At 37.2% G+C, this 16690-nt stretch overlaps 1 protein-coding gene and 1 pseudogene across 1 annotated transcript; one reads left to right on the forward strand and one right to left on the reverse strand.

Moving 5' to 3' along the window:
• On the forward strand, positions 1–1083 carry LOC136280379 (uncharacterized; annotated as a pseudogene).
• Positions 1084–13458: 12375 nt separating this feature from the next.
• On the reverse strand, positions 13459–14658 carry LOC136280380 (uncharacterized protein F54H12.2-like). The gene is made up of 2 exons (XM_066165384.1): positions 13865–14658; positions 13459–13753 (listed from the first exon to the last, which is right to left on the reverse strand). Exons 1-2 carry the CDS (start codon positions 14656–14658, stop codon positions 13459–13461), a joined length of 1089 nt encoding a protein of 362 aa, XP_066021481.1.
• Between the last annotated feature and the right edge of the window lie 2032 nt (positions 14659–16690).

Consider the following 16690-nt stretch of genomic DNA (forward strand, 5'->3'; position numbering starts at 1 on the left):
ATGTCCTTCGAAGATGCTAGAAACGCCCTTTTAATCGCTTATGCGGATGGTTTTCTGGATGATGAAGAGTTTATTGTTCTTTACGATTATTACCAACCCGTTAATCCTTCATTTCCGTACTGGAATTTTGATCCATTCTGTTTGGATGTGTTCGACTCTTGCGAGTGCGAAGCTCACTTCAGGGTGGCCAAGGATGATATTCCGATGTTATTGAACGCATTGCGGATTCCGGCGAGTTTCAAGTGCCCACAGGGAACAGTTTGCAGTGGCTTAGAAGGACTTTGTTTACTGCTAAAACGACTAGCATACCCATGCCGCTATTTCGATTTAATTTCAACTTTTGGACGTCCGGTGCCAGAGCTGTGCATGATCGTTAACACTGTACTTGATTGGGTTTTTAATGAACATGGGTTTCGTTTAACCTCTTGGAATCAGCCATTTCTTACCCCTGCTTGCCTTCAAGAATACGCCTGTGCTATAGCAAGACAAGGAAGTCCACTTACCAATTGTTTTGGTTTCATTGACGGCACGGTTCGCCCCATATGTCACCCTGGAGAAAAACAGCGCGTTGTATACAACGGGCACAAGGGTGTTCATGCGCTAAAATTTCAATCCGTAGTAGTGCCAAATGGTTTGATAGCAAATCTTTATGGTCCGGTGGAGGGTGCACGCCACAATGCAGGGATGCTTAAAGACTCTGGCCTGCTGCAAACGCTGGAAAGAGAAGCTTACAATCCAAGGGGGGACGTCCTATGTCTCTATGGAGACCCAGCTTACCCTCTTCGTCCTCATTTAATGGCCCCTTACTGAATAGGGGAGGTTCCAGTATTTACAGCCGATATGGAAGCATTTAATTCAGCAATGAGTTCTGCTAGAGCTTCGGTGGAATGGCTATTTGGCGATATCTCCAACTCGTTCAAGTTCTTAGATTTCAAAAAAAACTTAAAGTTAGGATTAAGCGCAGTTGGAAAGCAGTATACAGTGTCCGCACTGTTTAGAAATATTCTCACCTGCCTTTATGGTAACACAACATCAATACATTTTCAACTTGATCCACCAACTGTTCAAGACTATTTGGCCTAATGGCATCACAGTATATCAAGTAGAGATGTCTGAGCCCGATGCCAAGTTACAAAATATATTAGGTTGTTCTAGCAGCTAATCCAGGATTTCAGGTTTTATTTTTTCATTCAAGATTACTGCTAGTGTCTGGTGAGTCTTCTGTCCGTGAAAATGAAATTTAAAAAGAGAAAGCAGCAAGGCTTAAAAAAAGAATAAAACAAATGTTCACTTAAATCCAGGACAAAGCGGCCTTTTGGTATAACCCATTAAGTTCTTATGAAGTACTAATCAGATTTTAAAACATTGGTCAGAGTTGTCTTTGTTTGCCGGGTGTTGGGTCAAGGAGAGGGTCTGAACCAGGAAGGAAGGGCACAGAAAACTCTGATTGACAATAAGTTTATGTTTTTGTAATGGAATGAATTTGTTAAACCTTAAACTTAAGTATGCAGTTGCCATGGTAATCATCTACGGTATGTGCAACAACTTTACTATGAACCAATACAGTGACTATTCACTGTTAACTTAATTCCTGTATGAAAAAGATAATGGATCCAAACCGTCAAAGAAATAAAAATTTCATGACCATTTTGGTAAAAAATATTAAATTCCTGTATTATGGAAAACATGAACAATAAACAAGTTATCCTTTTTCTTGTTTCTACTCACAATAATTCACCAAACAAAGTTCACCATGCATGCTTATGTATTTCTGGGGAATTTTCTGATAACTAATAGAAAAATGCAACAGTTTGTTAAAGGTTCCGTGAAACAAACAACAACGTATTAGTCTCCAAGCCCCTTTAAATTGAATGTATGGGATGGAAAAACAGCCAAACTCTCAAACAACAAAACTCTTAAATGTTATCACTTTGTAAGTTTCTGTACTAGAGCAAGAACAAGGTTTTGTGTGTTCATTTGACTTTGCATCATTTGCTTCATCTGCTCTTGTTGCACTTTGAATTGTTCTGTTTGCTGCTCAGCCTGAAGTTGCAGATGCTGTCTTTGAAGTTCCAGCTCTTCTTTTCTGAGGTCTGTTTCCTTAGCTGTTTTCTCTGCTAAATACTGGAAAGGATCAGAACTAGCTCTTCTTTTTCTTCCTCTTCTCTTTACAGTCTTCTTCTCTGTGGCACTTTCGTCCCCAGAATCAGAGGCTTCACCACTTGCTCCAGCCTTTGCCCACGTGGTCATGGCTTTATCTCTACATGGAAGTGCATCCTTCCTCTTCTGGTCATCTTTTTTGCTGTTGGCATTGCCTACACGAAGCGTTGTTGACTCCATGGCCGCAACTATTTCCTCAAGCAATGTTTCGTTTTCTGTCGGTGGATCAGGGTTGATCCCACTTGCTTTTTCTTCTTTGTTTTTCTTGTTCTTGTAGTCTTCTAACAGCTTGTTAAATTGTTCCCTCACACTTCGCTGATCCCGAGGCATGTCTCTAAAAAGACTGAAGCGGTTTAGTTTTTCGGCTACTTCTGTCCATTTTTGGCCAGCTTCCTTGCTGCCCACTTTGTACAGAAATGGCTCTGAGGAGTATAATTCCCGAAGGAGCAGAGTATTTTTTGCTTCATTCCAACGAAACGGCCCACTAAAAAGGAACACATTTTATAAAATTAATACGTAGCATCAAAGTATTTTCTTAGTACAAAATTGCATCCTGCCTATCACGTTTTATCACCTGTTGATCAATAACACCATAAAAAGCTGTCCATAGGCTGCTGTCTCCAGTCAGTAAATTATTTTATTTGGGAAACAAGGTTAAATTCAAAAAAACATTAATTTTAAATCCAAAGTAAACATAAGACTCCCAATTTGGTCATTGTATCAGATTTTGATTCACCATAGTTCTCCATTAACTTCCCTTCCCAAGCTTCAACTCTCCTTCTGCATATCAATTTTAGGACACAAAACCAGTATATAAATTAATGTATGAGCATTTGAAAAACGATTTATACAAATGCCATTTTCAGACATGTGAGCTTACTTTGTTCGAACAGAGACGGCTGACTCGCCACTGGAGCACACACTAAAGAGACAAACAAATACCCAGTCAGTGTCATGATTGACAATGAAGTTTCCGTTTATATAAAACAGGGTTCGTACTCTTTTGAGCCCTTCAAATTCCATGACTTTCCATTACTTTTTCCATGACCTTTTTCAGTCTTCCATGACTTTGGTTATAGCTGTCACTTAAGAAAATTTTCAAAACTATCCTTGTTTTTATTTAGGGTATTTACCTTACTCAGTGCAACAGATAACACTTTAGTGTCCACCATATGTGCCATTTCTAAAAGCCGTTTAATTATGTCTTTTTGTCCTTATTTTGGACTGTGCACGAACTAGTCTAGCAAACATAACTTCAATTTTCCATGACTTTCAATGACCGACAATTAAATTCCATGACTTTCAAGGCCTGGAAAATGAATTCTTAAATTTCATGACTTTCCAGGTTTTCCATGACCTGTACGAACCCTGTAAAAGCTTTTACAATCTATTTTGATTTGGAAAAAGTACATACTTCTAACAAAGTTCAAAGTTCACCTTTGAAAAGTAGAAAAAGAAAGTGAATTACCTGCTTTCATCTCCTGTTGACATCCTAATCTGCTTGTAAACACAACAGAATTCAAAGGGCGTCAGTAATCAGAACCAGAAACAGAAAAAAAATGCGATTTTTACTTCTTTTTCGCTCAAGTTTAATTGCCTAAAGACTGTTCAACATAAAAGTAGCGTTTAGAAAACAAAACTGGTCAAAAATCGGCAAAAAAATACTTACGTAGTCCTCACTACGCGAATCTCCTCGACTACTACCCGTAGCCTGCAACCACACGACGGACTGCGAAACCCACGTGCTATTGAGCATGCGCAGTAAATCTCGAACCAGGTCCTCGCCGTGTATTACCGTAGTCCGTAGTCCGTAGTGACCGTATCTTAAACTCCCTATTGGCTACAAAACCTTATACTGATGTGCTTTTGGCATCAAATTGACAGACACAAAAACAATGAGAATGCTGATCAATAGCTCTTTTTATCTTGTTGGCTCAGACTCTGCAACAGATTTTGATGATATAATTGTGTGATCAGTGCTGAAGTCAACACTTCATGAACCGAATTACAAGAAAAAGGAAGTCCACTGACCTTCATGTTCGACAAATTCTGGGCTCAGAAGTGCATTTTTTGTACTGTCTTTCCTTGCCAGATTTGTATGAGTCTGCATGAAATATATTCATATGCATTGTTGACCAAGCTGAGGTCAAAATGGCTGGATATTGGCCGAGTTTTTTTTTTTTGGCATCTTTGGAAGTGAGATGAAGTCTCAGTCCAATAAACAAGTAGAAACATTTTGTTGGCTAGAGACACACACTAGGAGGGGCTGCCAGTGGTTTCCCAAAGTTCTTTGCAGTCCTCAAAGAAAAGGGCACCAAAACAACGTAGCTCTTTTGCCTTCAACATCTTGCTTTGTACAAATAAGATATCACAACTCCTAGCAGTGCGGGTTTGCAGTCTGCTATGTTGTCCATTAGCTCAACTGTCGAACGAGCTAGATCAATGGTGAACATCATTCTTGATGTCATTTGAAATCGTATTTTGCACTATGTTAACTGGAAACAACTTTCTTTGATGTTAATTGAATATCAATTTTTAATGTAAGGTACTACAGCTTTTCAAAAGGAGAAGGAAATATACTCGCTATTTATAGAATATGTGAGGGAAGTGGGTAGTGGACATCGGGCAGTCACACTGGAATCCATCCTTATTTTTTGTATGGGAGCTTCAGAAGAGCCAGTGTTGGGCTTTTCTGTAAATCCATCCATTCAATTTGCTAAAGAAATGTTTGAGGTATGTGCACATTTAATTACCAAAACAAAATGAACTGTTGTGGTTACCCAATTCAGTCAAATTGAGTTGAAAAATATTGGAGTGATGTGTGCTTCATCATATGGCTTCACCACATGACTCGCAAATATTTGATTGGCTATGGGTGCTTCATATATACCTAGCTACAGTAGCATAGACCCCATGCAAAAAGAGCAAGAGACTGGGAATGAGTATCTTAAGCAATCAATATTCTAAAAATCCGGTTTAGGAAAAAGAATAGTGTATCTAAAATAGTACTTTGTTGGTGTTTTTGTTTCATACATCCAATGGTTGATACCTAAGCTACAAGCATCTGATGTGCTCAATCAAATGAAAGCTATTCATTCGTATGATTACATATATTCTTAAACTCAGATGTTAGCAGAGCCACGACTTTTTGCTTAGAGTCTATGTTCACTTTGGTCACCATTGGTTTGGCTGTAAAGTAGTTAATCATGGTCTGGCCCACGTCAGAAATGTGTTCGGGTACATGAAAATCTAATAATAACATCAGTTTGTCTTTTGCAGACCGAAGATTCCCTTAGCACCATTTACAAGTGCTTGCCTAAAGCGTATACTTGCACCAATGGGCTGATACTTCCAATTGGGCCATTAAAGGCCAAAGTGCCTAAAGATGAAGATATCTTCCCCATTTATGATATTGCTTTTGCAAACAACTTTTTTGGGTCCATGTAAAATTGACAGTGACAACCAGGGCCATCACCATTCTCGCCCATCAGGCAAGGGTTGAGTTTCTTTAGCATGAAGCGACTAGGAGTACTTCTACCCATTGTCATAAAGCTCTCTAGAACCTCTAATCGCTCTGACGAAGGGCTAACGCTCGAAACGTCAGCTTTTTTACCCTTTACGGTGGCTAATTTACGTTTTCAACCCAGTTGTTAACACTAAATTACCTGCTATACTCTCCCACCGACGCAGCACCACAGTTTCTTTAGAAACTTACCCCTTTATCCATAACCAGGGGGGTGCACTGGGTGCACGTGCCCCTCCTTGTAAGAGCAAAAAGTCTGCTTTTTGTAGAATTTGATAAGTCTTCAGAAATAAAAAATAATTTCCTGTCAAAATAAACAAGTGAAACTATTACTGTTTGTAACTTGTTTCTCATCTTTGTTTATCTGATCTTCTAGATATAAATAAAAATAGGCAGTCAGAGACTGCATGTGGCTACCTTGGATGGAAATAATTGAGTAAAACTCTTCATTTTGATAGGCTGGCCTTAAAATCATGTGGTAGAAATTTGCTTTGGTCACCTGGAGTCTGCTTTTGTGTTCACCGAGATTCATTTGTTGTTTTACTTGAAAAAAGAAAATGTTTAGAAATGTAAGGCAAAAGGTAAAGTTTGCATAGGAGCCAAGTTGCCCATCAGGCGAGGGTTGAGTTTCTTTAGCATGAAGCGACTAGGAGTACTTCTACCCATTGTCATAAAGCTCCCTAGAACCTCTAATTTTATTGGATCTTGTTAACACGAAGTTCTATCGTTTCAGGGCTAGGGTCCATTGTTACTATCGTTTTTAGATCATTTTCTCAGTCAATCCTGTGAGATGTTGCGTAGAGCTTTGTGGCAACTCATTTCCACTCCCTGTGGATGAGATGCAAGTTTACTGTAGGGTTATTCTCCAGTATTAAATATGCTGGTATGCATTTATTACCCTAGGGGGAGAGAGACACTGAGAGAATAGTGTTACCAGCCAGGGCTCAAACCCATACTGTTCGATCTGGAGTCAAGGGCACTAACCATGAGGCTGCTGTGCCTCCAACAGAAACATAGGAGGGATAATTGAAAATTGAGTAAGTAATTTTAGTGGGACAAAATGGACAAAGTTGAAAATAGTTTTGTACATCTGACACTTGGCAATTTTTTATTAACCTCAAATGCAACAATGTTTAACAACCCTGAAATGTCAACTGAATAACATTGTGTACTATATAATCAATATTGGCAAGCAAAGCAATTATTTCTTGAGCATACAAAGTTTTCTGTGTAATAGAGATGTTTGCCAGTTGATGTTCTTGTAATTGAATTAAATGTTAACTCAATATGATTCATTTTGGTAGAATTAATTTGAACCACCAAAGCAATAATTTGGATATCTAATTTATAATTTATATATTATATAGATATATAATTTAAGGTGTTAACCAGTTAAGGCGTGTTAGGACGGTAACATTTAATATGTTGAATGTCACTGAATTAAATATAAACTGATATTAACAATATCTAGCGCACTATCAATATTTACAGAAACTGAACAACCAATGCAACAGTTTCAACTCTGTCAGTTGACGCACTTGCATGAGAACAGTAACATTGATTGTCATTGAATTAAATGTAAACTGAATAACAGTATTTAATATAGGATCGCTAGTAACAAACTCAACAACCAAAGTAATAATTTCTTGAGTGGACCAATGTCTCTTTGTAATAGAGGTGTTCACCAGTTGATGCACATGTAACATGTTGAATGTCACCGAATTAAATGTCAACCATTGTCAACTAGTTTACAATGTCTTGTACGCGTTCATTTTGGTTTCAGAAACTGTGATATTAGTCGTTGTGACTTGCTTACTATCATTTGCTGTGGGCCTGCAGTCAACAATAATTTCTTGAGCTCATTAATTTCAATGTCTGATAGAGCTGTTTGGCAGTTTATGGACTTCAGGAAACTCTGAAGTGCATCATTGAAGCATGTAAAGCTTGAAATGTTGTCTGCAGTTTGAAGAAGTATTTGACAGACCAGTTTCGTTTGGCATAAACTTGCCAAGGTTGTTATGTTACAGTTTGGGCAAGTTATGGTTAGTAGTAAAGGTTGCCAGTATAGCGGAGAGCCAATCAGAATCGAGTATTTGAAAAATGGACCAATCAGGTTGCAGTAGAAAAAAATTACATAAAAGACACCTGTGGTATGATTTTTAATTAGTAAAAATGCGTGGAACACGAAGACGAAGACGATGAAAGCAAGGTCAAGCGGGTGGCGCTTCAGCGAGTACGGTTCATAGGATATAACGTGGAGGACCGTCTTTACAGGACAAGATAGCAGCAGGTGTGAGTATGTTTTTATTGGGACCATCACCTTCTTTTGGGAAATTGGGATTTTTATTGGGAAAACAAGCATTAAAGGGGATTAAAGACAATGTACTAAGATAAAAAAATACAATAAAAAAGGTTTTATTTACAACATTTTTTGGGGTGTGGATTTTTTTTACAGTTTTTTCAGTCTTTTAGCAGATTGTTTTGCTGTTTGTTCAGTTGTTTTTGGAGATAGTTCCCTCGAATCCTGAGTGTGGTGGTGTAGTTGTACATCATCTTGTTGATTTGGTTGAATTGTGTTGTCCATTTGGCAATGTTTTCTTTCATTTCTTTGATAAGATGCAAGCTTTCTTCTGTCCTTTCAAAGAGTTGCATGAGATCTTCGATGATTTGGTTTGTTTCTTGAATGAGATGAAGGAGTTTTTGTTTTTCTTGATCCATGTTTACTAATGAAAAAAGTGTGTGATGAGTGGTTCAATTTATAGGAAAAATCGTATAAAAAGATGTTGTCATCGTCTCATTTATTTATTAGTATAATGATGTCAAATCGCGTGTCATTTTCTCCGGTCAAGAAAGTCTTGAGATATTCACCCATGGATAGTGTGGCTAAGTTGGGAAATAACAAGAAACGTGCAGTATTGACTAGTTTGTCAACCAACATGCCAACAGGTACCCCTGATATTATTCCATTTGGAGGAGATGTTACGGAAGGTACTAAAACATAATTGAAAAAGTGGCAGAATTGGAGGACCGATTTAAAAAAAAAAGCTTCAAAACCTCGAAAAAAGATAGGGAAGAAAAGCGCAAGAAAAACTAAAGGTAAAAATCCCAAGAGGAAATGGTACAAGAACAAGTTGAAGAAGAACAAGTTTCAAATTGAAAAGTTCATCAAAGTGAAAAAGGAACCCAAACGCAAGGAAAAGACTCAGCAAGGATTGTTTCTGAGTAAAAAGACAACTTTGAACAGTTTGATTTCTAAATTGAATTTTGCTAAAGTACCACTAACACAGTTGTTGTCAAAATAAAAAATTGTTTATTATTTGAAAAAATTTGTTTTTTTTACAAGTTACAATAGATCTAAATATCTATAATAATCATCTACCAAATCGAAAAACATGTAACTTTCCGTTTCAGTTTTTATTACATGAAAAATAGGTGTAAAAAATGGATTGAAATAGGGGTCGTTATAAAGCAATTTAACGTGAATTTTTTTAAATGATTGAAAAAACCTCGTAGGTAATAAGAGAAATTCTAAAACGGAAGGGTAATTTCGACTTGTTTCATTTACAACTTACCAATCTACCTTAGGAATGATTAACCTGACAGAGTTACACATTCGAGTACCAGCATCATAATCAGGTATTTCTACATAGAGTTGAATTGTGTATAAAAAGTCTTTTAATTCTTTCAAATTAATCTTGAAATCAAACTGAAAAAACAAAAAAAGAGGAGCTTAATAACTATGATTTCAACTCTTTCAACATGATATGGTTGACACGCTTCAAAATGAACTTGAATAGTAAAAAATTCAAACAAATCATAGATAGGAAGAGGAAGAAAACGATATAAAAGTCTTCTAATGTTTCTTTCTATGATACCTAAATCTAGAATGGAATCATATGGAGGTCTATTTAAATAGATATGAATCGTGAGTGAAGTTCACGTGTCTTGGTTTTCGAATAAGTCGTTATCGAGATGATCGATAATTTGTTGAAAAACAAGTAGAAAACTTCTTTGAAACACGAAATCGAACTGAAAAAAATCAAAGAAAAACAGAAAGTTGTTCAAAGTTGATTTCTAAGACTCTACCTAGAGAAATAGGATTGACTATATTATAACAAATAAAGTAACTAGGTGTATCAGATTCGTACAACGAAAACCATAAATCTTGATCAAAATCAGAGATAAAATGTTCAGAAATATCTAAAAAGTTTTTATTACCGATCATCATAATAAAAAAACGACTCATATTTCTAAGTGAAACCAAGAGGTTATAGAACGATAACAAACATCTGTGATCTCTTTCATTACACTGAAAAAACAAAAAAATTACGAATATCTCATTATTCTCTGAAGAAAAATATTACCGGTAATAACACGTTCTTCATCATTTTCTGCAAAATATTTTATCGAAAAACTATTGATCATGGACGAGTCTGTTTCTTTATATCGAAGATTGTATTCACGATAATCTGATTTCGTAGCATATATGTATAACATGGTATGTCTGTAACGAAAATCACCCATGACCTCACACGACTGTAAATCGACTAATGGAAAACCAAGTTCGACAATATCTTGTTGAATCACTAATGACGTCTTTAAAAAACATAATCGAATACAACGTCCTAGTTTGCATCTGGAAAAATAAAAAAAAATCTTAGTTTAAAATAGTATCGATAATAACACGCACTTCTTCATCATCGGGTTTTACCCATCGTATTTTAAATGTGTTTACATTAATACTCGAAGATTGTAATTGATGTAATCCGATTCAGTGGCGTAAATGTATAACATAATGTGCCTATATTGAAGATTTCCCGTCACTTCGCACGAACATAAATTGACTAATGGAAACCAATATATACAAAAATCTGTCAATTTGCAAATTATTTCTTTAAAGAAGACAATCGAATACAACGTTCTAGTTTGCATCTGGAAAAAATACAAAAGGTAGAAAATTATCCTATGGAATCAATCCTCTCATTTGATAAAGATAAAGATAAAACCAAGGATTTGTTTCAGGATATATACCGATCTGAAAAAATAATTATATAACGATAATGTACTTCGTATGATTCTATCCAAAAGTACTAATTCAAAATCTGAATGATTTAATGTAAAAGCATTCATTTCATTTCAAAGTTGTGTTTGAGTTGCTTCAGAATAGCGATGAATTGTTTCGTGTAAATGATGTGCAAAACATACATATCCTTTTAAGATGGGAGTAGTAACCTAAAACGAAGAATTATTATGGATATTAACGTGAAAATAATACATGTAAACCAACAATTCAGCTTGTTGTCGTGCCTTGGAAAAAATAATATATTTTTTACTGATGACGGTATAATAATCTGTACATGGAATATAAATATTCAAAGATGCTGCTCAATTGGAAATCGTCTTCTTCGAAATCAATTTCAACTGTCATATCGCGATATTGTATATTTATGGTTCTCATGAATATAAAGATGATTTGTTGTCCCAATGAAAAATGACGATTTGAATGTAATTCGCAACGTAATTTTGAGTATTAATTGAGCATTTCTTTCAAGATCAGGTCGTGAGTCTAAAAAAAGAAAGAGAAATGAAAAAATTAAAAAGTATTTAATTGTTCTAATAATCTTTTGTGAAATCGTACCGATAAAGCTTGACTATCAATGTGTAAATGAAATATTCTATTGGCTCTTTCTAATTGCTGTTGCATCCATGTAGGTTCATAACGTTCAGCGTCATATGAAACGTACAATGGTGCGTAGTTTCCGATTCTTTCTCGCACGCTTAGTGTTGTTTGTTCAGCTGTCATCAAATAACACATCATCATTTTTATTACCAAATTAGGCATCTACGAGAAGAAATTTTTTTCTCAATTGGTAAGGTGATCTGTATCAGAGTAGATAAAATAATATCGAATTATGAATTCATCTTCTCTTACCCATTCTAATTGGTTTTCCAATGTGGGTGAATCAATGAGTTCACGAAGACGTTGAATGACCTCTTTCCTCGTCATGTTGAGGACATCGTTTGCAATGCGCTCCGTATCAACGTTGGATCGATGGTTAATGATTTCTGTTCTAGCAGCCTCAGCAGCAGCGGCAGCATCGTCGTCGTGAAAGGACCAATTGGTCTGACTGGGTGCTGGCGACGTGTCGTTACACCCACTTAAGGTTCACGACAAAGCCCGCAAGTATTGTGATGCCTTTCCCATCTCATCTGACAGCAACGGTGTACATATTGTCTGCAACAAGGGAGTTGGACGCTTCGTTCGCAGGTCTCAGATTTTAGATGGCATACAAAACACTGGTACTCGCTCGTGACAACATCAGGCTCTTCATGTTTTAGTCTTTTGCTGTGTCTTTCATCCATCCTTTTTTTTTTTTACATAAATATAAAATATACAATCAGGATGGTGACGAAAGACATATGTTTACTATTGTTTTTTTATTAGATGTATGATACCTCTTTCGTTTTCTTCGTCTTCTTGCCGTCTTGTGGTTGTTGTTGTTTGACCTTGTTCACTCACGCTTTGTGAGGAATGCGACTTCGTGCGATGAAGGTGTTTCTTTATATAGCACATCTGTCACCGTTGACATGTGGTATCGTAGGAGGGGGTACCCCCTACGATACGAGGAGATGAAAACTCTAAGGAACTAGGTATCGGACTTGGGGGTGTGTAAGGTGGAACAACAATCGGTCCTACTCCACCTCGTCTTCCTGCTTTGTGTTTTTTATTTATATATCCAAATGACAACATCCGCTATTGTCTTGTTTACAACATTTAAGATTCCTAACTCTCCATCCCAACAATGGTTTGACCATTTCCCCCACTAAATGATCATTGTATACATAATTGCCTTTTTTAAACAAACTTATGAAATTGTGCATGCTTTTACCCCTGGCTTTCATTTTTAAATACATCAATGCATATTGTCCACATGATTGTGATTCCATTTCTTGCAATGTCACTGTGTTACTGTTGATGGTTTCAAAATTTTCGAAAACCCATTCGACAACATCGGATGCTTTGTATCAATTTAATGGTAGTCCGTAACTATCAAAGACTTCACATTTGTAGTTTTTAGTAAAGATAGCCAAGCGATGAGTTCCAGGTTTATCGATTTCATTGGTGTTGACGATGTAAGCTCTGTCTGGAATTTTTTCTGGTGATCCCAGTAATTGGTCTGCTGCAAACACTCCTTCGAAGATAGGTGCGAGGCATGCATCTTGTTTAGCGAGATAAGATAATTGCTCTATAGTAAATGGAACGAATTCTATTTTTTTCCTTACTGAATTCTTACTGCTAGAGATTGACTGTAAATGTCGTATTGAGTACTACCTGTAGGTTTTATCTGCAAAATGTTTTTTCGAATTCACCATAGATGATGAGTACCAGTAAATGATCTACAGCTGTCTTTCTGAGTGAGATTTTGACACGTCCTTCCTGTTTAGGGTTCAATCGTACACTGTCTGCACATCCCGAGGCTACATTGTCTACATGAATAAAGTTGTCCCCTTATCTTTTCCCCAATGTTCTGGTTTGATCATACATTTTCCTCTTTATTTAGTGCAATTGGCTTCAATCATATCATCATATCACATATATATTTAAACACGTGACACCTAGGAGTACCGAAGTTCTCGTTTAAACGTGTACGTGTATTAGAGATCCACCCAACCCAACCCAGGGGAGGACATCCATCACACAGTAATCTCGTGCGTGGGAAATTAACGTCTCCTACCCCAAACCCTGCAGGAGACGGGACCTCCGGCTTCACGTCTTATCCGAGAAGACGAAGCAAGGTGAGTGAAGCGACTTGCTTAAGGCCACAACGTAGTGCCCCTATCCAGGACTTGAACCCGGGCCGTCCAACCCAGAGTCCAGTGCTCTGACCACTGGGCCACTCACGCCTCAAGAAGTCTGCCTCCACCACCTGTTTGATGCTTGTTATTTTAAATTTTTTGAAAATGAAAGGGTTGTAGCCGTATTTCCCTGAGAAAGCATCTTGGTATACAATGCCTACAACCACACGGTCTGGGACTCTCCCATTGAACACGTCTGTAGCTTCAAATGTACTGTGAAGGTTTTGCAATGTATAGGTCCTGATTTCTGATCTCACTGTGGGATAATAGACATCCAGATTCCTCTGCAGTCAAGCTGAAGCAATGTGATTGTACACGTCTGACCTCACTTTGACCATGCATGCATAGAATTTCATCTTCAAATCGCCTGCTTGTAACCTGACATCAGTGTTTACTGCAGTAATTCCATTCATGAAGAATTTAGGGTCATTGAGCGTGAACCTGATTTTCAAATCTACCCCTGGTATAAGCATTCTTCCTGTATTGAACAAATCCACATGCGGCATGCCATACAAGATGATGGTTTTACCTCCCGTGGTTCTTCCTCTCATTTTTAGGAGTCCATCGATGGCTTTTCTTTTTTCAGCCTGTAAAGCTTTGTAGTCGGCATGTGTCTGGTCGATGTTATTGGCTACAAGTTGAACGTGAGTGGGATAATCTAGACCAGAGTAATACCCCTGAGGTCTTAGAATGGTGTCTTCATCTTCTGTACCATAATTGAGTATCGTTTCGATATACAATTTGTATGCATACGTGTCTGTTTGTTTGGTGGTCAGGGTTCCATTGACGTACATGGAAGGTTGTTTGATGATAGTGTGAAATGCATTCGGAGCCAACCAACATTGCGACACATCAGCCAGATTTACTCCACCGGTTGTTTTCAGAACCAATTCCATACAAAAATAACTTCTACTAAAATCCAGGTATTCATGACTGCCAGGTATCACAAATTCTATAGGGGTAATACTTTCTCTGGTGGGGTTGACTTCCACAATACGGTATCCATTGTAAGTGATGTTGGTAGGTGGTACTGTAAAAAGGACTGAAGCACTATCATGGACCTTGCTCAATTCAGAATGGGCCGAGGAGGCCTCATTGCCTCCGAAAATGACTCTCATGGTGAAATGATGTAAAAACGTCAATGAAAAAGCTTTTTATACTTATCCGATATCTTTTTTATTTCCTTCTTCAATTTCTGAGTTTCTTCCATAGGAATTTACCTATTTTATGCGCTGGTCCGATAGCTCCAAGAATTGGTCCTATTGCAGGTAACACTCCTCCTTTCTGTCTTCGACTGCGTCTTCTTGCGCGTCGTCGTTTTCCATGCTTTGCTCCAATACTAATTTCTCTAGCCAAAGATCCCATGAATGCACCTCCGCTTTCACCGGTTAATCTCATCATATAACCTTGATTTCTAAGTGGGTTCCTAGCTCTATTTATAGGAAGCTCATTCATACTTCATTTGAAATGAAATAGAATAGGTCAAACTCTTTTATATCTTTTTTTAGGTATCACCACTTTTGCAATAGTTCTAAGAATCGGTCCTATAAAATCTATTTTATCCATAATTCTTTTATCTCTTCCACCTCCTTTCTGTCTCTTTTCCTTTATTATTCGTCTTGCGTGACGGCGATGTCCTTTCATCCCAGTTTGTCTTCTTACCATGATGTAAAAAACAAGAAAATCTTTTTTCTACCCATACTTATACTTTTTCTCCATTTTCATACTCATGAGTTTAAAGAGATTCTTGCCTAGGAATTTTCCTATTTTATATCCTGTACCAAGTGTACCAAATATTGGCACCTTGGTGGCCGAAAACATTCCTCCTCCTCTTTGTCACCTTCGTTGACAACGATGTCCACGTCTGCATGCCATATTTTTTTGGAAAAAAACATGTGGAGCTGTTTTTATATCTTTTTTCCTAATATGAAAAAATATCAGCTCTACGTCTTGCTGTTTTTCTCTTTTTTCTACCTTTCATACCACTTCCTTTTTGGACTCTCCTCCTCTTTCTTCCTAGTGTATCCAAATCCACACCAAACATTTTTCCAAAGGCATCATGTACAGCTTTTCTCTTTCCGTAATTAACAGCGGCACTTCCCAAGTTGCCTAAAGCTTTTGAACTGATGGATCTGAGTTCTGGTTCCGCAGGTTTTAAAAGGTTACGTAGTATTCCACCTATTCCCCGTCCAAATTGACCTTCCGGTCTAAAATACTGTAGCATTCCACCTCTCATGTTTGCTTTCTCTATTGAGAATGATGAAATAAAAATAAATCACAACTCATATTTATAATAACATTACACGCTCTCTATTTTTTATTGAAAAAAAACAAACTGTCACATGACGATTGTTTTATGGACGACGTCTGGTACAATACCTACTGTGCTTTAGTTGTGTTAATTTTGCCATTGATAAAATTCTGTTGTAAAATGCAATTTCCTTTTTGAATTCCTGGTAAGATTTCCACGTTTTGGGAAAGTACCATCCATTTTTCATGATTTCTCGTCCAATTTTTCAGAATTTGTACCAATTTTTCATTAGGTACCTCTTTAAGTAGGCAACACTGGCTGGAGAAGTGGGTTGGTTTTCACTCAATCCTGCGATATTATCATCGGTCTCTTCTTTTACCATAACCATTCCCACTGTGGACCTCGTGTTTTTCATTTTCCTGCCATGTTGTTCACTACAGCGCGGTACCTGTTCACTTCTCTTGTTCCATCCCAGTATTGAATGTGATCGTAATGAGGTCCATTGTCGAATGGTTTGGCTATCTGTCCTGAAGCTCTCAGCATCGAAAATAGGATCCATTCCTAGAATCAATTCTAAGAAACGCGATTGCCTTCCTTCGACTTTGGATTTTTCAGTAATATTAGTAAAATTATAAACATGATGAGGACATATATAACTCATCCAGTTACATTCATTACTTAGTGCCATGATTAATACAATTTTCTTCTGAATAAAGTATCATGGATACACCTGCTTAAGTACAATTATGCTGTCAATGCTGATTGGTTGCTCTGTCTTCTAAAATTGACAGTTAAGATCGTCTGTCCTCCATTTTGTCGGTGTACCATCAGTTTCACTGACTCCAACTTCTACAGTGTCAAAGACATTTTTACGAATAGGTAAATACTGTAAATGTAAT

The sequence above is a fragment of the Pocillopora verrucosa genome, chromosome 4 (genome assembly GCF_036669915.1).
Source record: "Pocillopora verrucosa isolate sample1 chromosome 4, ASM3666991v2, whole genome shotgun sequence".
NCBI classification, from domain to species: domain Eukaryota; kingdom Metazoa; phylum Cnidaria; class Anthozoa; order Scleractinia; family Pocilloporidae; genus Pocillopora; species Pocillopora verrucosa.